The sequence below is a fragment of the Poromitra crassiceps genome (genome assembly GCF_964638095.1).
Source record: "Poromitra crassiceps genome assembly, chromosome: 2".
NCBI lineage: Eukaryota > Metazoa > Chordata > Actinopteri > Beryciformes > Melamphaidae > Poromitra > Poromitra crassiceps.
Genome location: NC_139624.1, coordinates 28,615,784 through 28,640,551, shown reverse-complemented (window position 1 = coordinate 28,640,551; position 24,768 = coordinate 28,615,784). Strand labels below are relative to the sequence as shown.

At 42.4% G+C, this 24,768-nt stretch overlaps 1 protein-coding gene across 1 annotated transcript; it reads right to left on the bottom strand.

Annotated features, from left to right (window-relative positions):
• Window positions 1–155: 155 nt before the first annotated feature.
• LOC310790519 (methionine aminopeptidase 2-like) lies at window positions 156–17,777 on the bottom strand. The gene is made up of 11 exons (XM_083652210.1): window positions 17,618–17,777; window positions 14,008–14,103; window positions 13,814–13,876; window positions 13,377–13,479; window positions 8,715–8,876; window positions 7,440–7,621; window positions 7,186–7,280; window positions 7,005–7,101; window positions 6,457–6,560; window positions 4,315–4,430; window positions 156–1,263 (listed from the first exon to the last, which is right to left on the bottom strand). The coding sequence occupies exons 1-11, from the start codon at window positions 17,766–17,768 to the stop codon at window positions 1,011–1,013; spliced, it is 1,422 nt and encodes a 473-aa protein (XP_083508336.1). The 5' UTR covers window positions 17,769–17,777; the 3' UTR covers window positions 156–1,010.
• Window positions 17,778–24,768: the final 6,991 nt, after the last annotated feature.

Sequence of the window (24,768 nt, the reverse complement as noted above, 5' to 3'; positions counted from 1 at the left end):
TAGGTTTGGAGACTTTTTGGAGGTAGTCAAATGGGTAGTAAGTTACTATCACTGAAACTACGTTTTTGCTATGTTGGTAGCTGTATTTAAATACCTTGAGAGGATAGATTTCTCATAGAATGATCCAAGAAACAGGAGGGAAGCCCATAGTGAGAGCAAAAGTATTTTAATAATTTCTTACAAAAACATTTTCAGGGAGTTCAAAATGAAGCATTGAATTTGGAACATACAGTGGCGGCAGCCATTTCAAAGATATTTTACAAATATCAAAGAAGCAATGACTTGAGGGCCAGAGTGCAAATACCCTCACATAGCAATACAAGCCAAAAGTACAGCTGAAGATGTATGGTGTCTTTATTTAAAGATGACATTATTACAAGAGGTATTGTATGCTTTCAGAGATTTCTGACTGTTCATTGGCCTGACCACTTCTTAAACCCAGCAGTATTTGTGCTCGACTAACAGCACTGGGTACTGAAGGCTCCGAGTGGTGCCATAGAACTTTGGCTGCAAAACAATGACCAAAGGGAGATGCAGTATGAAAGGACTTCCTACTTGATTTCCTACTGTTTGAATACTGGGGTTGTAATAAATGCAGCGGCAACTTAAATAAACGTAACTGTTTAACAGTTAACTTTTAATATGTAATATGAGGTCCAGCAGGAGATTGGCAGGACACACCAGTGTCAGTGCTAAATAAAAGCATACTGCAACAGTTCTTCCAGCAGAACCTTTATTTAGCTGTGGTTTGTCACCTGAAGAAGAAACGATACAAAATTCAGCCCGTCAAGAAAGCCAGTCTCTCTTTCTTGCTAGCTGTAAGTGGTGCTTAAATGCATTGTGGGTAGTGTACAGAAGCATTTGGCAAGGTAACGAGACAGCCAGATCCTGTTTCAGAGAGTGCAGGCCATGTTTGTGTGGTGTTTATTCTCTGGCAAAGGAGTTGGGTTTGGAGGTGCTGTGTGGTGGCGGGGTTGGGGGGGGGGAGGGGGGGTAGTGGCAGAGGGGTCTCAGTAGTCGTCGCCCCGGCTCACCACCTCCTTGCAGGTGGGCCTGAGCAGGATGGTGTGCTCAAACTGAGCGGTGTAGCAGCCCTTGGAGTCACAGAGGGGGGGGTAGGGGTCCACGATGCCCAGGTCGCAGAGGTTCTTCAGGGCCATCAGGTACTTGCTCTCGCCCAGGCGGTCCAGCCAGCGGCGGCAGAAAGCAAGCGTGCCGAAGTTCTCGTTGACCACATTCAGCAGGTGCTTCGCCCTGGGCAGCCTGGACAGGAGAGAAGTCGGCATCAGTGAGTTGCAGCGGAGCGCTGCCCGGAAAACATGGTTTCAATATTCAAAATGTGGAATAGTGAACAGTTCTGTCAGCCATCATGGAGGTCTGCTGGAGAATGATGGTGCTTTTCGGCGAATCTCGCCTCACTTTTGGTCAGAGTCCTGGACAGATTTTCAGGACTCGTGACTCGACTTGGACTTTTAATACAGAGGGGATTTAGTAAAGTCCGAGGTTTTCATTTCTCGTCTGTTTTTGGGAAATCCTACATGGAATAGGGGAAGCTAACCTCGTAGCTAGTGTTAGCATATGTGTGCAATGACGACGATTCTCTCTGACCAATCAATCAGTTGTCTGCAGTGTTTTCACGTCACCTTTTGGTATCGCCTCAGCTCGCTTGGAACCTCGATGAAGTTGGTACTAAAACCAGCGTGAATTCGCAATAGCTGCGACCACACATATGCAAATCCCAAATGCAGGATGGCAGGGGCAGCCCACCCTACTCTGCCACCCTGCATTTCAAACCCCCCCCCCCCCCCCCCACCTAGGGATGGGAATCGAGAACCGGTTCTTGTTGAGAACCGGGTCCCAGTGGATCGATTCCTTGGAATCGTTAGCCAACGTCCTGAACGATTCCACTATCGATTCCATGCGCGATGACGTCACACGCTGCGACACGCACGCAACACAGCCTTGTTTTGTTTCCAGCCACCATGGCTCTAGGCAGAAGCAAAACGATGACCACAGTGCCACTTGCAATGCTTGCAAAACCTCTATTTCGTCAAAGGGGGAAATACTAGCAATATGCAGAAACATTTGTCCACACAGCATGCAATAATTTTGGAGGAATGTCACGTTTTTGATGTGCTACGGAGTGACGATAACGCGGCTAACAGCAGCGCGGCTAACGTTAGCGCGTCATCTGTTAATATGGAGAGTAAACTCCTCCAGACCCTGTCTATTGTGTAAACCAGATTTCACCAATACTCCATTTCCATCCATTTAATTGAGAGGATGATGACGTTCAGAGTCAGACTGGTTCAGGGGCTGGTAGTCGCTTTGGGTCAGAGGCTGCAGCGAGTACTTCTTGTGCAGCTCTAGGCTAGAGCCTCTAGCCCCTCCATTCACCCAGGCAGGGAAGAGTAAAATGACCGAGGCGAAGGTAAACGAATGTCCCCGAGCAGTGACTAAGTTTGTCTGACATGCCAGCTAAAGTAAAATGTCCAAAGTTGCATGTTGTCATTCTAACCACTAGTTCTGTTTCATTCATTCCCACTATATATTTTCTATAGGGAGATGACAAAGATGCTCAACCCAAAATACAAACCCCCAAACAGAGCCAGTTTAACAGACACACTGATCCCTGCTTGGTATGGGATTGAAAAGAGCAATCTGATCTCAGAGCTGAATAATAATACATAATTATTATAATAATAATCTAAAAGAAAATGAATGTTAATAAACCCGTTTGTACTCTTTCCCCCCCCCCCCCCTTGCCCAATGAGAATCGATAAGAGAATCGATAAGGAATCGGATCGATAAGCAGAATCGAAAATGGAATCGGAATCGCTAAAATCTTATCAATTCCCATCCCTACCCCCACCTTCACACACATGACCCCCCATGCCAAATTTCAGGCATCTGCCTGATGCATTTCAAGATTGCCCCCCCCCCTCAGCCAATTGGCATGAACACACACACGACCACATGGCTCTCCCGTCCCGTCTAGTGTCAATTTTGTCGGCTATTTTTTTATTTAGTCTTAGTCGGGGGGACGGGACTCTCTCTCATCCTCTCCGAAAATAGCTGGTAAGTGTCGGTATTTTTTCCATTTGACTTTTATAACGTTGTCGGACCATATTTAAATTACAAGCTTGCTCTCCTCCTCTCCCCATGTGCTGATAATAGCCTGGTGAAACTTCCTGTATTTGGTCCTCAAGTCCGAACTATCAAAAAAATGCTTTCACACTGCAAGCATTGCACACCATGGTGCAATTTGATCCGGACCGAGACCATCTATTTTCCTCGGACCAAGGTTAGGCTGTTTGGTCCACACCGTGGTCCGAGGGGTGTTTCACACCTGTCATTTCCAGACCAAATGGGGTAGGTGTGAAAGAGCCCTTATAGAGCTGCTCGTTGCAGCCAAACAGTAGGGATGCACGATATTGAACCAATAAATTATCGGCCGATAATGAGAAATGTATCTTTATCGGCTATTCGTATACAAAATGAGTTGTTTCGACGGAAAACTGCTTTGGATATCTTTAAGCATAAAATACCATAGGGGCCAGTCTACTATATGCCTTTTTTACATTGTGTTTTATCTGCAGTCCATTCAGTCAGCCTTTATTCTTGACTGATGCACTTTACTGCTAATAACCTGTATTTAATGCATTGACATGTCTGATATGACAGATTATGTCAAAAAGTTTAATTTGGATTCTGAGGCAAAATGCTCTATAAAAGCCAAAGTTTGTTTATGAAGTTTTTTTTGTTGATCTACGTTACAAGAAAAAATAAATTAACATTTGAAGAATCAGAAGTGTTCACAATAGTGATGTCAGATTTGGTTTGGTCAGAGTCAGGGGCTATTGGATATTACCATCATCCATCTTTGCTCATTATCAAAAAACACTCAGAAAATACCCTAGCAAACAAGTTAGTACACCCTTGCAACTGCCTAGAGACGTCCTAGCTACACATTCCCGATTGGGGCTGTATTTATACTGGATGGAACGGCGGGGTCGAGATCAGGGGCGTTGCAAGGGAGGCGCAGCAAGCACAATTAAATTTTCTTTAGGAGATTTTGCCCATTCTAATTACATTTTGGCCTTTCTGTTTCTCACCCTCATCTGTGCATAAACTACAGGTTATTATGAACTTCTTCTTAAAATACAAAAATGTGAAATTATCAGTTATTGTATCGGCCATGAGAAGCAGGTAATTATCGGTTATCTGTATTGGCTTAAAAAAATCCATATCGTGCATCCCTAAAAAAGGCGAGTCGAGTTGAGCCGGTACCTTGCGGTGATCTGAAGCTCTTACCTGATGGGAACATGGCCGATGTCGAAGTTCTTCATGTAGTGAGAGCACTCCATGTCATCGTGCACCACACCCTTCCCTGTGCTGCCAAACGTCTCAATGGCGTATACCTCTCCCTCCTACAGGAGGCAACACAGGGTCAGATGCAAGGCTCCCAACAATCAATGAACAGTCAATACTAGGGATGCACCGATCGATCGGCACGTGACCGGAAATGGCCGATTTTCACGTGATCGGCCTTGATCGGTGATCTGCGCCGGTCACTCTAAAATGCCGATTCTGTGAGCCGATTTTCAAGTGACGTGCGCGCACCCAAAAGCAGCGAGACAGAGTGGATGAGTTGCAGCCAGAACAAAAGCTGCCACTACACAGTACACACACAGCCACAGCATGTCTTCGTCGGTGTGGAGCCACAGAGGGGCCGGGTAGGTTGGAGTCCACAGTACACTACAGTCTGAGCGGCTCGCTTCACCTCACCGTCCCCTCTTCCCCGACCAGCCTCCACATCACCGCTTCCTGCTGCTGCTGCTATCTGTCAGTCACGTTGTAACCCTAACCCTAACGTGTACAGCCAGGAGATGACTTTTGTTTCGTATTGCGAATAGAATGACGAACATAATAATAAAACGCATCGGACCAGTGTGCAAGGTTTTCTGTGAGAGATGATTTTTTTTCGAATGGCGGATTAAAAAAAACGCGCTCTGTGTGTAAACTACGATATTCAAACTGAGTCAACTCAAACTCATTTCCTCATCTAGGCTACTCAATAACAGCCAAATCCACAACTGTAGAGTGGGCATGGCTTCGAAGGTCTCTGGGCTCCAGAGCTATAGGCTATAAACTCCTTGTCCATGGATAACATTTTGACGTTTATTTATTTTATTAGTTTATTTGGCAGGGACATAGGCCTATACAAAAAAACATTAAACCCCATAGGGGAAGAGATGCTTTGTAACAGATTTAGCCATAGGCTACTTTCCATCTGAAGCCCCTGTTCTGTTGCACCTTTTTTCTTTTGGAAAAGTAAATGCATGATAGCTGTGGGATATACTGGAATTAATTGTTTTATATTCATTGTATGTACACAAAAAAGAAAAGCTCTGTCCAGGAACCTGGAACACTTTTATTTTGAGATGTTTTTGAATGAGATCATCCTACCTCATGCAAATGATAAGAAATGTGACATGAATGTTAATTTTCTATTAAAGCAAAGTAAAAAAGTAAAAAAATAACCTGCCAATTATTGTTCTTAGAAAAAAAATCGGAATCGGCAAAAATCGGTATCGGCAAGTCAGACTATTCAAAAATCGGAAATGGCCAACAAAATCGCAATCGGTGCAGCCCTAGTCAATACTCTTCAGTGAACAGTCAATACTCTTCAGTGAGCTCTTTCATCTATAATGAACAGTCAATACTCTTCAGTGAGCTCTTTCATCTATAATGAACAGTCAGTTCCTCGCTATCAGAGGGCCAGATTGTGACCGTGCACTTCCACCAGTAGCCTACTGTAACACCATCACTCCCAATTATAGCTACTAATTTGATGAAAAGGACTGGTAATCAAAGTTTATTATACCAACATTTATATTTTTCACATTCAAATTTAGTAATTCTTCCATTCAGATGACACCAAAACTTTGCTCTAGCTTTAAAACAGCCCACTACAGCAATTTGATGGGGTACATCACCCAAATATGTCATATTAATCAGATTAGTAACGTTGCATGTGCAATGTGCATCCTGGATATAGTTTGTTACAATAGCGTTAGCTCATGCTAATGTTAAATAGTATGTGGATGGACAATGCTAACACCATTAGCGCCATGTTCTGGGATGTACAGTCAAATAAAAACACAGATTTGGGTGGTCTAACCTAACCAAAAACGTCCACCTTGTAAAAATAAAATTGTATATATATATATATATTTATGTGTGTGTGTGTGTGTGTGTGTGTGAGAAATTGACCCAGGGGCCACACTAAGTGAGGTCGGGGGCCCGCCAGTTGCCCACCCCTGTATTCATCTATAATGAAGTCAATACTCTTCAGTGAGCTCTTTAATCTATAATGAACAACAGTCAATACTCTTCAGTGAGTTCTTTAATCTATATAGTGTACCAATGAGCCAGTGTTGGTCATTAACCCACCTCCATTTTGGTTGCCTCTCCTCCTTTAACAATGGGCACAGTCTTGCCAGCATGTATCCTGTACTGGCCGATTGAATGACCGTTCAGGTTTCGGATTGGCTTCACTGGAACAGAGTGAGCAAGTTTCATAAGTGGACAGGTAATGAGACATTCAGGGTTGGCACTCTTTTGTAATGATAGATTTCAAGCACTTTTCAGGAAATAAAATATTCGCCAACATAAAGGACGCATGGAAGTATGTGGGCAGTGGCGGTTACATCGTTTGAAACAGACATTTATTTTCGGACGTAAAGGGTGCATAAATGAGCCTTTACATCTCAGGATTCCACTTCTCCATAGGAACTGTGGATTAGATGACAGTGAAATACTGAGCTACAGTTTGTTTGACATGTAAAACACGGGGTCTGTGGAAAAGTTAGACTGCTCTTTATAGGCACATCCCTGACATATCACAGAACAGAATCTGTACCACCACGACTCACCTATACATCTGTAATCAAAGCTCCGCTGTACATACAGTGTGTGTAGCTAAGAAAAAAGTCAAGTACCTTGGTATGTTTTGCCGTCAAGCTCAACCTCATAGGACTCCATCACTTCCTGAATTGCCTCTCCAACGTCACACAGACGCACATCGATTCCAGCGTTCTGCGTCAAGAAAGAGAGCATGAGGGTCAGGCACTCTACAGATCAACCACATTAGAGCGACTTGGGAGTGTGTCAATGTCATACTTTGATTCCAGTATTGGTGGCGTCTCTCACAGCCTCCAGCAGCTTGTCATACTTTGGGTTAAAGGTGACAGTGAAGGCACAGTCAATGATTCGCCCTGAAAAAAGACATTGATGGAGAGCAGAACGACTTTTAGGATTGACTGGCTGGTGGAGGATGAGGATGATGATGATTAGTTGATGTGTTGTAAGGCTTTTTGCAACCTGCTAGGACACGCCCTCATGCTTTGACATGTGGATGTGTGTCCGTGCCGTACCGTTGATGTGCGTGCCGAAGTCGATCTTGCAGACGTCGTCGTACTGCAGGACGGTGGTGTCTCCAGCGTTGGGGGTGTAGTGGGCTGCACAGTGGTTCAGAGAGCAGCCGGTGGGGAAGGCCAGGCCGGCGTTCAGTCCGTTCTCCTTGATCAGCTTCCGAGAACAGTCCTCCAACCGCTCGCTAGATATGGAGAGGACAGAGACAGAATGAAGGAAAGAAAACTGAAAATCCAATGAGAAATATTGAGGTCAGAACTAGAACTGCAACAATTAGTGGATGGACAGAAAATTAATCCTTAACACTTTTGTAATCAATTAATCGTTTAGACTTATTTTAAGGGGGGGGGTACACAAATTATCTCGTTCCAGCTTCTCGAATGTGAATATTTTCTGGTTTCTTTCGTCTTCTATGACAGTACCGTAATCTGATTATATTTGTGCTGTGGACTGTTGGTTAGGACAAAAGACATTTAAGGATGTCATCTTGGGCTTTGAGGAAAAGTGATTGAAGTTGTTCACTAGTTTGTGACATTTTATAGTCCAATAATAATGAAAATAATCGTTAGTTGCAGCTAGGGCTGTGCAATAAAATTGATACATCAATATATGGCGATACTTTTTTCTGCAATACTGTATCGATATTTCAGAAAAATATCGTGATATATCACCATATTGATTTTTTTGCACAGCCATGTGCTCAGTGACACAATAAGAATCCTTTTTATTTCAGTGCGTTCAGTAACACACTCAACACTCAGTAGTTTTGACTCAATTTGTCCACTAAGTTATCAATATAAAGTGATGTATATATTATTACACTAACTGGGTGGTACACAGCAAATTACATTTTCAGTAAATTATGTATAGTATTGCAATATATCGCAATATGTATTGTATCGCAATGTATCGTGTTTCAGTAAATTATGTATAGTATTGCAATATGTATTGTATCGCAATGTATCGTGACCCATCTATCGTGATACGTATCGTAAGGTCCTTGCCAATACCCAGCCCTAGTTGCAGCCCTAGTTAGAACGCCGCAGCATTCGGGTCCATTACATTCTAGGTCAAATACACACTTTATATAAAGAAATTTCCCAAAGTGGGATTAATCAAGTGCTACTACTACTAAATTATATAACAATATCAGCCGGGCATTAGAACCGAAACAGAACTACCGGTACTGTGTCCCGTTTTCTGACTTATTCCCTCTCCCGCACACGCACACGCACACACACACACACACACACACACAGAGAGAAGGGAATCCTCACCAGATTTCGATCATGGTCATGCCGGGTTTGAGGAAGCTCCGGACGTGCTGGCGGACCTGTCTGTGGGCCTCGGCCGCCTGTCTGAAGTCGCTCCACACCTCCTCGTTGGCTTTATCCAGCACCCGTTTCTCCTCACTGCTCGTACGCCATGCTGCGCTGCGCCTGGGAGGCACACACAAACACATCCCGCTCTTTTCATTAAGGGGAACTGCAATCATGACAACTAAAATCAAGACTCATCTGCTGGTCTATCGCCTGACCGAGGCCAGTGAGTTAGTGCACGTTCACACCATACGCCAAAGCCACGCAGTTTCAATTCAGCGTCCTTGTTAACAGTCGAGTCCGTTCACACCGGCCGCACCCCACGCCACGCCAAAGCCACGCTGAGCCGATAGTTTCAGCTTCTGTTCTATTTTCCAAGCGTGCCACGTGCTGACCCCGAGCTGCCAGGTAGGCAGTCAATGCAATTTCTGAGGGGTGGGAGTCGCAGCTCCAAGCCAGCCGCTGAGGAAAAGAGACTGTTTCTGGTGTGACCGCTTTGGCATCAGATCAGCTTGATGTCTGCTTCAAGCTTCAGTTTGGCATGGCTTTGGCATATGGTGTACTGGACTGAAGCACGACAATCCGGTTCAGCTGGTTTCTCCAAGCAGCTGGTAAGCTATACAGGGTTCAAACAGACATTAATAAATGAAATTCAAGTACTTTGAAGTACTTTTTCAAGCAATATTTTTTCATTTTCAGGACTTCACACAAAGCAAATAAATCATTTTCAAATGTAAATTTGCCCCAAAGGGGAACCGAATTTGCATTATATTATGGAATGTGTCTTAACAAATCAATTATACTATCAATGCTGAGAATAATAGATGAAAGGAAGGTTATTGCTATCAGTATCAATTGTACTTCCATGCAAATCTGAATCTGTTTGAACAGATCAAATTCAGGGGACTGACTGAGTGACAGCCAATTAAAGTGAAATGTAAAACCAGTTTCCCAACTGAAATGGAGTTATGGTTGTAATGAGTAGAGGTCGACCGATTTCAATGGCCGATGCCGATATTTAGAGAGCAGGGTGGCCGATGGCCGATATACAGGGCCCGAAATTAACTTTTTGACCCACCGGCCAGTGGCGGGTAGATGGAAAACATCTACCCGCCAAGCATATTTCTTACCGGCCAAAAAAAAAAAACGCATTTTTGTGTCACATATATCCATATATATCAATTTTTTTCAGTACATTTCAAGTAGATAAGGTATTACGTTGAAGAATACACACTTAAATAAGAGGCCAGAGTAAAATTTGAAGCAAATTATTTTAATATATTGATTGATGATTGATTACTCAATACATGTCAAGTCAATCTTGAGCTTAAATTGTTGTAAAAAAAACAACGCACCTAAAAGTAATAACTGCGACAGTCTCAGTGCACAGCGCACAACTTTGGCTACACACCTTTCTCTCCCACTCACACCTGGCACCTGCGTTAGCTCTCCTGCACTCGTTCTGCGCTCCGCTTCGGCTTTATTGGTGGGTAAGCATTTTGATTCATCTCCTCATCATAGCTCGGCAACAAGCGCGAGCGATTGATTCATTGATTAATTCGCCCGATGTAGGCTGGCAGAGGTTAAAAGACGCTTTTTACCTCCGCTAAAGTGACGACTGCATTCCATTCCACTCCAGTCATGTTTGGTAGCCTATATAAGGCAGAGCCAGAATGAAACAGCCTCACAAAGCACTCGTATTAGCCAGCTGCGCACCAAAACACACATAACTATTATCTCCTCATATATACTGTATCATACGAGTGGTGTCGGCAACAAGTGCGAGCGATTGATTCATTGATTAATTCGCCCGATGTAGGCTGTCAATTTAGCAGAGGTTAAAAGATGCTTTTTACCTCCGCTAAATTGACGACTGCATTCCATTCCACTCCAGTCATGTTTGGTAGCCTATTAGCCAGCTGCGCACCAAAACACACATGATAACTATTATCTCCTCATATATACTGTATCATACGAGTAGTGTCGGCAACAAGTGCGAGCGATTGATTCATTGATTGATTCGCCCGACGTTCGGCTGTCAATTTACCACCCGCTAAATTGAGACTGCATTTCATTCCAGAGGCACGTTTGGTAGCTTATACGGGAGAGCCAGAATGGAACAGCCTCAGGAAGCACTCGTGTTACAGTATACTACTGCACTGAACTAACGTTAATTTCAGACTGCTTCCTTGTATATTGTGGCTGGGATCAGTGCTCCGCAGCGCACTCCCAGCGTTTAACAGTCGGAAAAAGACGCTTGGTGGACACAGGCGGCTACACACAGTTTTAATATTACATGACGACTATTTTGCGACCCGCCACGTGGCGGAGAGACGCCAAACCTAACACGCCAAAGCTAAAATATGCCCGCCATTGGCGGGTGGCGGGCTCTAATTTCGGGCCCTGCCGATATATAATGCTGATTATTTTATTTTTGTGCATTCGATAAAATACAATGATTTAAATATAATAATGAATGAGAGTATTTGGGTAAAAAAACAAGTAGCCTATAATTCCATTATCCATTCAAGCACATTGAGAATCTAATATAACAAATACATCTAATATAACATGGTTATCTTAGGCAGTAACATGCTTTAGATTTATTTTATTAATGAAATAGAAAAATACATTGGGTTATGCAGTAGATGTCAGAAGTGACTGGTAGGCTATTTAAGGGAGAGCATGTATGTCAGAGACCCCATTCAACTGCATTATTTTACTAACAGAGAGTTTGGGAGACGATTCATCTCCCAAACTCTCCATATTATTACAAGAGTGTGGGCCTGAAATTCGGCGCAGGATTGTGGGAATCGCGCATATTTTCGTGAATTCCTGCATATTTTGAATGTATAATTCGGGACTAATCCCGTATCTGTTTGCGGGGGCCGATGTCTAATTCTATGCATGTAGTAATCGTGAACATAGAGTATAATGTTTTTTTCTTTATTAATATTTTTTTCACGATTTTTTATCCCATTTTTATCCCCCATTAGTGCTAATTTTTTATTTAGTTATCCTGGTTGCTGCTCCACCCTCTACCGATCCGGGGAGAGCCGAAACTGGCTCCATGCTTCCTCCAAAAGAGAACATAGAGTATAAATTGTCACGCTACATGTTTTTACCCTGCCGGCATGTCACGCTACTTGTTTTACCCTGCCGTAATAATCGGCCTTGTGAGCGCAGGCAGCGGCCGATGCCGATTAATTAAAAATGCAGATGTTGCATTTAGCGATTGTTGTTGTTTGGATCTTGTATGAAATTATTATAGCCAAACATTATGATAAATGCAACAGCAGCTGCAGGTGTACTGCTCACCATAGTGTAAACATGAGATAAATGCCACAGCAGCTGCAGGTGTACTGCTCACCATAGTGTAAACATGAGATAAATGCAACAGCAGCTGCAGGTGTACTGCTCACCATAGTGTAAACATGAGATAAATGCAACAGCAGCTGCAGGTGTACTGCTCACCATAGTGTAAACATGAGATAAATGCCACAGCAGCTGCAGGTGTACTGCTCACCATAGTGTAAACATGAGATAAATGCAACAGCAGCTGCAGGTGTACTGCTCACCATAGTGTAAACATGAGATAAATGCAACAGCAGCTGCAGGTGTACTGCTCACCATAGTGTAAACATGAGATAAATGCCACAGCAGCTGCAGGTGTGCTGCTCACCATAGTGTAAACATGAGATAAATGCCACAGCAGCTGCAGGTGTGCTGCTCACCATAGTGTAAACATGAGATAAATGCCACAGCAGGTGCAGGTGTGCTGCTCACCATAGTGTAAACATGAGATAAATGCCACAGCAGCTGCAGGTGTGCTGCTCACCATAGTGTAAACATGAGATAAATGCCACAGCAGGTGCAGGTGTACTGCCATACCTGCCAACACCTCCGATTTAGCAGGAGTCTCCTGATTTTTAACCCTTTCTCCCGCTGTGCTCCCGCTTGGTAATTTCTCTCGCTAATCTTGAAGTCTTTGTGAGCAGTGACTAAGGTTAGGGGGTGATGGACAGCTTGCCTGGTCGGTTTCCCGTGGACCCTCCCTTGGGTGGGATCCTATGCGTAATATCCCTCACAAGCACATAAGCACCTTTTGCGGCTGGTAGCGCCACATTACAATGCCAAATGTCATGAATGATGTATGTTTTTTTTCTTTCTTTCTTTTTTCTTTTCCTGTGTCTGAGCCTGTTTGTCTTGTTCGTTTATTGTTCTATTAAAAAAACAAAAAACAAATCTTGAAGTCTTCAAGCACCTTGTTTGAATCCTGACAGTCTATGATTCAGTCCATGTCGATCGCCGTTCATTGTTTTTACCCCTCCCGCCCTACTCTGCCTCTGACTGGCTAGCACTCGTAACCAATGACATAACCCTAACCCTGACAGGTCATGACAGTTGAGTAGAATTTTTTTGCTCAATGCAGTTCACTCATATGAGCGTAACAGAAATACACTGCAGGGATTGTTAAAGATATTCGTCCGTCAAAAAACTCTTTGTATCTGGATGAATCACAGAAGTCCCCCAAATTCACATGAAAAAAAGCGGCATTCGCCGAAAAGTGAGTTGTTTGCATCCATGGTGTGTGTGTGTATACTCATATGCACTTCTTACCCATCCTGTAAAGTGGGGTATTCACACTCCTGTCCGATGGGGAACACTCCATTTGGGTATAAATCACAGATAGGCACAGATGGGGGGTCAGTCTGAGTTTTGGCTGGGAAGGGGGAAGGAGAAGAAAAATAGCATCAAATAGCATTTGGACAATGTTGTTGTGAAGTGAGGGCAATTTGCTCCTTTTAACTGGGAGATTAAAAAAATGGGGGGGGGGGGGGGGGGGTAAATGTCTGCAGGGCTATACAGCAATGTGGCAGAGAGCCAGTCCTCTGCTCCCTACCGAACAAAACACACACACACCACGCCCTCGATGGGACGTCCATCACACGCTGCACTGCACTCCACTCAGTCCAGGCAGCTTCTCTGCATTAACTCCAGCCTCTACTTCACCACACTGCCTTGCAGCCTAAACAAATGAGATACAGCCAACTTACGTCCTTTCTTCTTCTTTTTCTTCTTCTTCTTTTTCCCTGCCGAGTTTTCGCCATCATCTCCGTCTGTGGAAGTAACGACACTGCTGTAATACGCTGCAATGCTCGGCCCTGTGCACACCGACACGTGATGTGTCAATACTGTTTAAATCACAGCGTTGTTGGAATTAAGCCGATGTCGTTCTTATGCCAATTACCTTCCTCGCCGTCCTCCTCTTTCTCCTTGTCTTCTATAGCCTGCTTCTCCAGCTGTTTGGTTACTTCGGTCACACCATTCCCCTCTGCCTCAGTGCCTGCAGCATTGAATAATGATAAACCCCACCAAGTATACTGTATATACAGCGCTACCAAGTATATATACAGTCCAGATGTAATTATCGGCATCAGCAACTGTCACTGGTAAAATAATATTTATAAATAATGAATTCAACATTCCTCCTGAGAGAGCTGCAAAGGAAATAAATACATAAATAAACAGATCTGTAAATTAGTTTATTCCTAAACACTATTAAAGGACTGACAATGGGGAATGTCAACACCAGACCTACTAGCCAAGACAAATGGGCACAAAGCCAGTGTCAATGTCACAATTTGACAATTTTTCAGCTGTCAAACGTTTAACCTGCGACCTTAGGCCCGATACCTTCTGTTCTGTCATATGGAGAAAAGTCCAGTCAGACTCAATGAAAAAAATATAGAAGCTTAATGTTGCATTGCATACACACTTCACAGAAGATGACCATTTACATATTAAAAATGACAACAAAATGTTTTGCAGTAAGTCTCGTCATGCAAATGGAGCATTAAAATACCTTTTTTATTTCTTTTTTTTTCAACTAAAGTTCGGCATGGCTTTATTCGAGAATGAAACGTATCCCAGGGCTACATGCAACCAACCAAATGCTTAGTTGGTTGATTTATTAGAGCAAACGTCATTTTGAATTGAATTGAATTGAATTGAATTGAATTGAATTGAATTGAATTGAATTGAATTGAATTGAATTGAATTGAATTGAATTGAATTAGCCTTTATTGTCTCCCTTGGGAGAAATTCTTTTTGGGCATCAAGAGACACAGCGTTAGACATATACATATTGACATATAGACAGTGCAATCAGACGACAATTAACATTACATTCCTACAGTGTACATATACATCAAGCGTACCCAGTGGTAAAGTATTGCACCAGCCCTCCACAAAAAAAGAGAAAAATGTTGAAATGAAGAATTATTAAGTATTGCACCGCTTCCCTAAGAATAGAACATGATGAGCTGTACTAAGTTGGTCTGCGTTATCTCTTACTATTGAGTGCTTTAATGGACAGTGGGACAAAGGAAAATTTATACCTGTTCAATTTACAGTTTGGTAACCTGTACCTTCTGCCTGACGGCAGCATCTCATACTCTTTATGGAGGATGTGATTGGGGTCGCAGGTAATTTTGAGGCCCTGCTTCCTCGCCGTCTCCTCAAAGATCTCTTGGAGAGGAGATGGGGGTTGCATACCGATAATTTTACCAGCCCTCTTAATTAGGTTTTGGAGTTGTGATTTAAGTTTAACGGACAGGTTACCAAACCATGTAGTGATGCCATAGCGGATGATGGATTCAATGGCTGCCCTGTAGAACAGCAGCATGATGTTTTTTTCCACTCCATGGACCCTGAGCCTTCTCAGAAAGTGCAAGCGCTGGTTAATACGAGAACATACAAAATCAACTTGGTTGGCCCAGTTTAACTGAGAATCAAAATAAATTCCTAAATACTTATACGATGTCACCTGCTCTACTCCATCCCCATGGATCAGGATCTGACTGTGATCCCCCACAGACCTAGGATCAAAAACAATTTCCTTGGTTTTTTTTTACATTTAGAATGAGGTTCTGCTCCTCACACCACTTCACAACCTCTGCTAGCTCTTGTTTGTACATGTCAACATTTGAAGTTTTAAACAATAAACTGAGTATAACTGTATCATCTGAAAACTTAATTATATAATTGTTGGGATACTGATTCTTCAGATAGTTTGTATATACTATAAAAAGAAAAGGAGAGCTTACGCAGCCTTGAGGGGCTCCGGTGCTTATGACCTGTATGTCAGAGAGAGTGGAATTTACTTTTACCTGCTGTTGCCTTTCTATGAGAAAAGCAATGTACCATCTAATTATGTAAGGGTTGACATCCATCTGTTTCAGCCTGTTTAACAGGATCTGAGGGAGAATAGTATTAAATGCTGAGCTAAAGTCCATAAACATCAACCTAGCATACGCTGAGGGATTCTCAAGGTGCTTTAAGATCAGGTGAGTTGTAGAATTTAGAGCATCATCAGTGCCTCTACCTCTATTATAAGCAAATTGGTGGGGGTCTATGAGATGTTCTACCTCCTCACGTAGTTTTTCTACTATAATACGTTCTAATGATTTCATCACTATTGATGTTAATGCTACTGGTCTGAAATCATTATTTTCCTTAGGACATGATTTTTTTGCAACAGGAATGATTACAGCTTTTTTCCATATAGCAGGGATAATACCTGAGTCTACTGACAGCTGGAATAGAGGACTCCAAGCTGGAGTCAGCTCCTCAGCAAACGTTTTCAGAAGTAAAGCAGAGATGCGGTCTGGCCCGCTGGCCTTTTTGATGTGCAGTTTTTTGAAAACATTGGTCACAGCACTTTGGTCAATTACGGTACTATTCTGTTCATTACCGGGTCGCACACCACTGTGGTGAGCAGCTTTCTGCATTCATTAACATTCCTAGCAGACTCAGAATCAAAACGTTTGTAAAAAATATTAAGTTCATTTGCCTTTCCTAGCTCATTGTGTACATACATGTCCTTCTTTTCTGAGTTTAAATTGGTCATTTCTTTGACAGAGTCCCACAGCTCTTTTGAGTTCTTGTTTGAGAAAGCCTCTCGGACGCGTAGGCGTTTGGGCCTTACATAAGAATTTTGGGAAAATGCAAATTACGAAACAAGAAAACTTGGCAGGGGCTACTCAGTGCTGTTGGCACGAAAAGGAGTGCCTGCCAGCAGTACCAGTTGACCAGACACCGCCGCTAGTTTTTGGTTCTCTGTGCTTTCCAACGGTTCCCGTCTCCATTTAGGCGGACAGTTAAACTTTCTGTCGGGTTTGTCAAATGTCACCTGTCCTTGCTGTTGCGCTGACCAAAGCCAGGCGTGTTTCAAAGGCCTGACTGGCGCTACAGCTCCAATCCGCACTGCTCTCAACCCGCATGGCTAATGAGTACCAGTGTCAAGACAGACAGAATACACGACAGTACTGCCGGGCAACTTTCAAAATAACACCCGAATTGAGGCGCAATCGTTTTTGCTAAGGCCGTCTCAATCAAGTGCCACAGTCCTGAAAGCGGCTACTCTCACACATATAAGAGGGATGGGTTGTGCAAAACTAAAATATCAACTGATATTTTTATAAAATGTTTCATACGCTCAAAAAAATGCAATTACATTTGCTTGTCATCAATTTAAACGTGTGTCGTGTGTGGCGTTAACCAGTAAAAAACAACGAATAAAAATGCCAAAATACACAGATATCAAGATCAACCAAACAGATAGCCACATTGGAAGGATGTCTAGCATCTTAAAGTCCATAAAACCCCGACTCTGTAATGGTCCACTGACAGATTTGATGCTCCCCCCTTGTTTTCCCCAGTGACAAATTTGACACTTATGACACCTATTTTGAAGGCACTCGTGATTTCCTGGTTTATTCTGGCTAGCTTGACGCAGCTCTAACGAGTCAGTTAGCCTTACTAGCCTGTTAGCAAGAAAGAAATGGGAACTATCTTGCCTGGCGTTGTGGACTTGCTCTTCTTCTTCTTTCTCTTCTTCTTCTTGGCTGTCTCCTCTGCTGGGTCGGCCTCCTCTTTCTCCTCCGCCTCGCCGTTCAGGTTGTGGTCCAGGTCGGGCTTCTGCTCCGCCAATGTTACCACATCCGCCATGATCGCAGGCGCTGCTGGAAAAGGAAGCGCAAAGGTTTGTGGGAGTGCTCAGTGTGATGCTGCGTTCACTGGACGTTACAAAAACCGAAAGAGTAGCGCCAGAGTTTTATCCACCAACTCTGACAGAGCTACTAGTACCGAGTCTAAAGAGTACCGACGGTATTGCAATATAACAAATCAATGGAATGTATTGTGTAAATATTTTTACGTAAATAATTGTTGTATCTGTCTATTTACATTATTTAACATCTGTCGTCTATTTTTGCAGTCAAAACATCAGCTGCATGCTTGATGCACACTTTCTCATATTCACTCTGCCGCTGCAGATCAAAGTGCCACTTTATTTCTGAAATAATAGCTACTTTTGCCACAAGTCTTTATTTTTATTATTTCCGACCATAAATGGAAACACTTGATTTTACAAATTTAGTACACGGAGGGAGCTTATGGGGAGCCCTTGAAGGCAGCACAAGGTGAAACTTGCCGAATCAGCGAGAAGGGTCCAGCTCCGGCTGGAGCCAGTACAGAGCATGCCCCAGAAATACAGAGCACAAATAACTAGTGCAGTGCCCGTTTCCCCATGCACCAGCCCATGAGCGCTCCAACTCCCCGCCCGCCACACACACACACACACACTGCACTCCGTCACTGAAAGTCCTGGAATTATTGTATAAAAAGAAGATAATATAGGCCTGGTGTTCAAAGTCGAACAGACGGACAGTCCTGGAGATACATATGGCGTGATCTTATTGGTCGAATTGCACAAAATTCAACTGCAATCTCTCAGGTTCCCAGCAGCACGTTTGAGCATGTCTGGTGTCATCATTATGTACAGTCAAATAAAAACACACATTTGGGTGGTCTAACCTAACCTAACCAAAAAGGTCTGCCTTGTTAAAAAAAAGAGAGAAAAAATAAAACAAAATTGCAAATTGACCCAGGGGCCACGCTGAATGGGGTCGGGGGCTGCATGTGGCCCGCCAGTTGCCCACCCCTGATGAACCTAACTTTCGTTTATTTTCTGCGGAGTGCTCAAAAGTCTCATACCATAAATCATAATTAACGTTTGTCTCGCAATATCCATGCAGTGGCATCTCCACACTTAGTTTTAGCGCTGGTCTGGTCTCTGAGTAACGTTATGGCGTAGTGCACAACTTCGTGCAGCCGTTTTACCGTTTAAATTGAAATGTGACAATCGTAACGTTTTTTTTTTTTTACTTAATCGTAACATTCAAGTTTTTACTTAACTTAACATTAACAACTTGCCCACTATCGTCTAGTTTCCTACATCCGCTTCAGCAGCCGTAGCGAGGGTCTGACCACGTGACTCGTGAGACAATGTGATGATGACATTGATTGGTCCCAGCGAGCACAAAACGTTTTTTCAACGTTGATTTTTAGTTGAAATCTGGGTGATATTGGGTTTGAACGTCTAAGACCTAATTTCACCCTCTTTTCAACCGGCTAAAATGCGGTTACAACGTCAACGTGTAAAAAAACACAATTTGGTGCATCATATTGTTAAAACATTTGTTGTAGCTTGGAATAGAGGCAATATTGATAGTGTGTGAATTGGCATTTGTCCATTTTATTGTGTAACTGAGAGTTGAAATCTGGTCTATACGAAAACTACATTTCAACGCATTTTATGTCACATGATATATCATAAATATGGGACTATATAGGCTATGTGGTGCCAGCAAAAAGCTTCCAGGACACAACTATGGTTAATAGTTTAGCGCAATACTATAAAATAATGAATTCCGTTCCTGCAGCAACGCGCATGCGCAAGTACTTACTTGCTAGCTATACTAACCGTGACTGACTAGACTAGACCAAAGCAAGTCTGCACCGGTCTGCACCAAGTGCGGAACGAGGTGCTCTGGGCACGCTATGTATACGAGGCTCTGTGTACCTCCTCAGTCTGGTGTTAAATGAAGTTAACCTCTGAAGCCATAGGCTACAGCCTATAGACAACACACACACACACACAACATAATTTTAGTCTGTTACATTAATATAATAGTCTCGTACACATCACATAAAATAACTTGTCCTCCGATCGTCGACAATCATGTAGTCTACAAGTTGTGTGCGAGATAGAGTATATATGTGCCCAGCTCTCTACAGAGTATAAGAAAATGTATAGCTCAGCGCCTGTGCGCTGCTAAATCTTTAATTTAAGATCCTGGTGAAATATGGTCTAAATCTGAACGTTCAATAAACGTCTGCAAATAGTGGGTGAAAAAACTTTCACTTTCAAACCTTCCTTGCACGTTTTTTCAACGTTGACCCTAAACGTTTTTTAAACGTCTTTTCAACCGAAAAATGCTCGCTGGGGTTGATTGATTGATTGATTTATTAAGGTGTCATACACATTGCTGTGCCCAGCCCACATGGGCTTGCAGGACACACAGAGAATACAGCAGTAAGAACAATGTATAAAACAATACAATAAAAACGTCACAGCACCAATACATTCAAAACAACATAAGACGCGGAGCAGCATATTGCTCAGACCCCCCAAAACAGATCCGTACATCATTCTCCAAACAAAATGTTTTGTCTTTGCTCCCAAGCCTGGCAGATAAAGTTTGCAGTGAAAAAGATACCTTTTTTAAAACATAGCTCGAGTTTCTCATAGTCGTCCAACTCAAAAAAGTCAGCATAAATTGAAGACATTTTAGTAAAAAGTACAACCCTTGCCTCATCATAAGCTGTACAATAGAACAAGAAATGAATCTCGTTTTCAATTTCCTGTAGTTCACATACTAGACAAAGTCTATCTTCTTCAGGGATAGCTTTGAGTCTACCAGTTTCTAGTGCTAAGGGAAGAGTCCCCGAGCGTAACTGTGCACACAGAGATCTTTTTCGTCTGTTTAAGTCAAATTTCACATATGTTTCCACACAGTAACTATCTTTTATGAGGCAATAGGTTCTTAGTTTTGGTTTATGCCATAGGTCGGCAGACCATTTGTCTTTGTACAGCATAGCCTAAACATGTTATTCATAGTCACACGTGTGTCACAGATTAACCTGTTATGAAAAATAAATGACAGATTGTTTGAGTAAAACAAGGCTTTCAATTAATTTGCCCATGGATGACCATGAGCAATGTCCCAGTTGAAGATCTTTTTAGTTAATCTCTGGTCAGACATTCTCACCAGTCTATTCCAGAGTCGGAGCATTTGAACTTTGTGTCTGATGTTTGGGGGCTCCCAACCCATGTCACCACTAATGGCCAAAACTGGAGTGAGTTTATGGACTCCTAGAAAATATCGGATGGCTCTGTGATGTATAGAGTTACAGCTTGGGTGTTCACGGGAACCCCAAACACCAGAAGCATAATCTGACACCGGACAGACACATGAGGTATACAATTGTGTATAAGTATGAAAACCTAGATTACCGCAGTGTTTAACTTTGTTTAGTACAGAACCCAATGCTCTTCCCGCAGATTGAGCTAGGACATTGACTCCCTCCTTAAAGGTCATATGCTCATCTAGCGTCAAGCCTAGATATTTATAGTGTTCCGTATATGAAAGTACTATAGAACCAAAGTTAAATACAAAAGAGCTCCTCACTTTTGATGTGGGTCTAAAATGTACTATTTGTGTTTTGTCTTGGTTCACCAAAAGTCTCCATTTCCTGCACCAATCAGCAACAATGTTCAGCATGATCTGCATGTCGTTTTCATGCTCAGCGAGCAAGACTATATCATCTGCATACAGTAATATGCTCACAATCTGGTCGTCAATTTTAATTCCCCTGTTGCATGCCTTAATTTGAAGGGCTAAATCATTGACAAAGATTGAAAATAGTGTTGGGGACATAACATCCCCTTGTTTGACGCCGGATTGTTGGGGGAACCATCCAGTGAAATATTCGTTAAGTTGAACACGCGCTACAGGTGCTTGGTAAAGAGACTTAATGGCATTATAGAATTTCCCATTGACCCCGCAGTCCAACAACCTATATAGAAGAAGATCTCTATTTATCCAGTCGAATGCCTTCTGAAAGTCAATGAAACAAACAAAAGACGACGTCCTTTCCTTAATTCGTGCACGTATAATAGAGCTGACTGTATATATATGGTCAATACAGCCTCTGGCTTTCCTAAATCCATTTTGCTCATCCACAAGCACCCCCGTCCTCTCAAGATGCTCGGTAAGTCTACTATTTAATAATGAGGAATACAATTTATATACGCAACTAAGAAGACTTATACCCCTATAGCTAAGAGGCAGCTTGGGATCATTTTTTGATGATTTCGGAATAGGTACAATAATACTTTTGTGCCACTGGGTCGGAATGGTGCCACTATCAAAACAAAACTGGAATAACTCACATCAGACATTAAAAAGCCTTGGCGACTTCAGCACCTCATTTGTAATTTCATCAATTCCGGTCGCTTTTTTCGTTTTGCAGTTTACTATTGCATTTTTTATCTCGTCCATAGACAAATTTACATTTAGGTACTTATTACAACTGTTTATATTAGTAATCATATTATTTTCCATTACTTCTTTTCTGTTAGTTATTTCCAACAAAAAAGTTTCGTCGAACGAATGATTACAGACAGAAAACAAATCGGCAAAATCCTTTTCCCACTTTAATAGTACCACTCCTAAAGCAGAGCTACAGCCACCATTTTCTAATGTTACCTCCATAGGTATCTTATTTGCTTTTCTAGGGCCTAAACTATTAATTTCCTTCCAGAACTGTTGAGGATTATGAGTTTACAGGTGGTCGATCTGTAATGAAAGGCCTCTATCAAATTTGCGCTTTATGGTGCGCAACCTTTTATCAAATTTGGCTTGGTTTTCTTTAAAATTTACTCTCAGCTCCTCCCTCTGTTTTTTATCCGTACATTTTAAAAACAGTTTCTCAGCTTTTCTTACATTAACCCACAAATTCTGTAGTTCGGGGTTCCAGTAAGGTTTGAAAGCTTTTCTAAAACCCTTATGGTTATTACCTTTCTTTCTGGTACAGTTGTTCAAAGCAGAGTAGATACAACCGCAGATTATCGTACCAGGTGTCCAGACCCTTTTGGTTGCCTTTAGTGCAGCCCAGTTGTTTGATGAGGTCCCCCAGTATGGTATTGTATTGGCTAGAGACCAAAAAAGAATCTGGGAGTTGCCTCACTGGTGCAGATTTGGAATTATATGGTGGATGTGATTCATCCTTGGCCACATAGGGACTTACTAAAACCTTTGCAACCAAAAGAGAGTGGTCGGGCAGTTTACATCTGTCACCCAGTAGAGAGAAACCCTCTACTCCCATTCTCTCAATTAGCTCGTTTGGAGTGAAAACATTAAAGCTAACACAATTATTTAGTCCATCATGTGGTACAACAATATAATCTACAACTGCTTTTCCCTTACCTGAGATTGAGGTGAAGTTATCCCTACATAGAGGGATTCTTCCGTTGAGTACACAACATTTTACATCTCTCATAAATTCAATTAATGTTTCCCCATAGTTATTTACTGTGGTATCTAAATTGGATCTAATGGGGATATTATCCACATCCCTTATATAATCCTCAAGTTTACCAATACGGCTATTAAAGTCACCACATAAGAACACGGCATCCACATCAGACAAACTATATAACTGGGTTGTTAAGGACCCAAAAAAGGAGTTGGACCCTGCAGTTCTAGAGCCGTTGTATTGTTGCGGTGCTGCTGATCCACTTATCCCTCAGTCATAACCTAGAACATATTCCTCCATCCTCATGAACACAGTAGGGCCTACTGTGTAGGCTATGCTGCCTACTCTCATCCTCGATGGCCCGCTGGCAGATGCAGACATAAATACAATGCTTTTCAAAATGTACACATTGGGCAAAGTAAGAAAACTACTTCAACTTAAGGTGAGCGCTGTTGTAAAAGTGATTCTGAAATCTCTGTGTCTCACTGGCTTCTCTGTGGAGGCAGTATCCTTCTCCCTGTTTCCCCCAGTGTTTCCTTTCACATTTATTAACTGTCAGCATTGGTCAGCATCAGCATTACATTTTCTGCCTGTATGGTATTGGCAAAAACACAAGCACTAGCCTATACAAATAGGCTGTAAAGGAACTACTGGTAGCACTTTACAATACAGCTTAGTAACATGGTAATAGTGTGATAATAAAGATGTAATAATTATGATATACCATGTAGGCTATATAGAAATGTAAAAGCTGTGTTTCGTCTTAAAAAAAGGAACACCTCACCCTATAAGATCAAACATAGGCTACATTTTTCTCTCACCTGCAGTGCTATTTATCCATCTAGATCGCTTTTATTGTGAATAGCATATGTAAAACATGCCATATTTTTCTTCATTTATTGTGTAACATTTTCTTGTTTGGGAAGGAGTGCTTTGGACTGTTGTTTGTTTGAGGTGCTCTTTGGATAGAGGGATTCACCTATGGGCATGCTCTGAACTTAGAGGGGCGTGCTCTGTACTGGCCCCGGCTGGAGCTGGATAATATTGGAATCAGCTTGTGTGGTGAGCTCATGAGCTTCATGAGAAAATGATGCTGTCGAATGGCAATTTTAGAAAAAATAATGTATTCATGTTATTGACTTTGGTTACTTGCTTTCGCTCTTTGGTCAGCTTGTTCTGTCTAATTCCACTGCCTGAACATTTCGAATAAAGCAAAACTCAAAACAAGGAGCATCAGTAGCAGTAACATAATTGACCGCTAGTTGGCAGCGTCACACTATAATCGAAAGCTGAGTCTGGTCATTTTTATTAGCTGCAAATAACACAATGTGTGCCATTTGCTGGATAGGCTACTTATATCAGAGAGCTATAGTTACTGAAAAATCATACTCCCCTTAATGGGTTTAAAATCCCGGCTCATCTCAGAATGGTGGCACATACAACAGACACACTATACATATTGACTTTGGTCCACAACAGCAGGTCTGGTTTTAAGTCTCAAGCGGACAAGAGGCTCTTTAAACAGGGCAGCAGCTGTTGTGGGGTCAGACAAATGCAGAACCCCACA

Bases quoted from the DNA above. Each gene is read 5' to 3' on its own strand.
- LOC310790519 (XM_083652210.1), bottom strand. From the start codon at position 17,768: ATGGCGGATGTGGTAACATTGGCGGAGCAGAAGCCCGACCTGGACCAC. The intron at 7,622-8,714 runs GTGAGGATTCCC...CTCCATATCTAG, and splicing joins ATGACCATGATCGAAATCTG to CGAGCGGTTGGAGGACTGTT. The intron at 7,102-7,185 runs GTATGACATTGA...TTCTTGACGCAG, and splicing joins CCACCAATACTGGAATCAAA to AACGCTGGAATCGATGTGCG.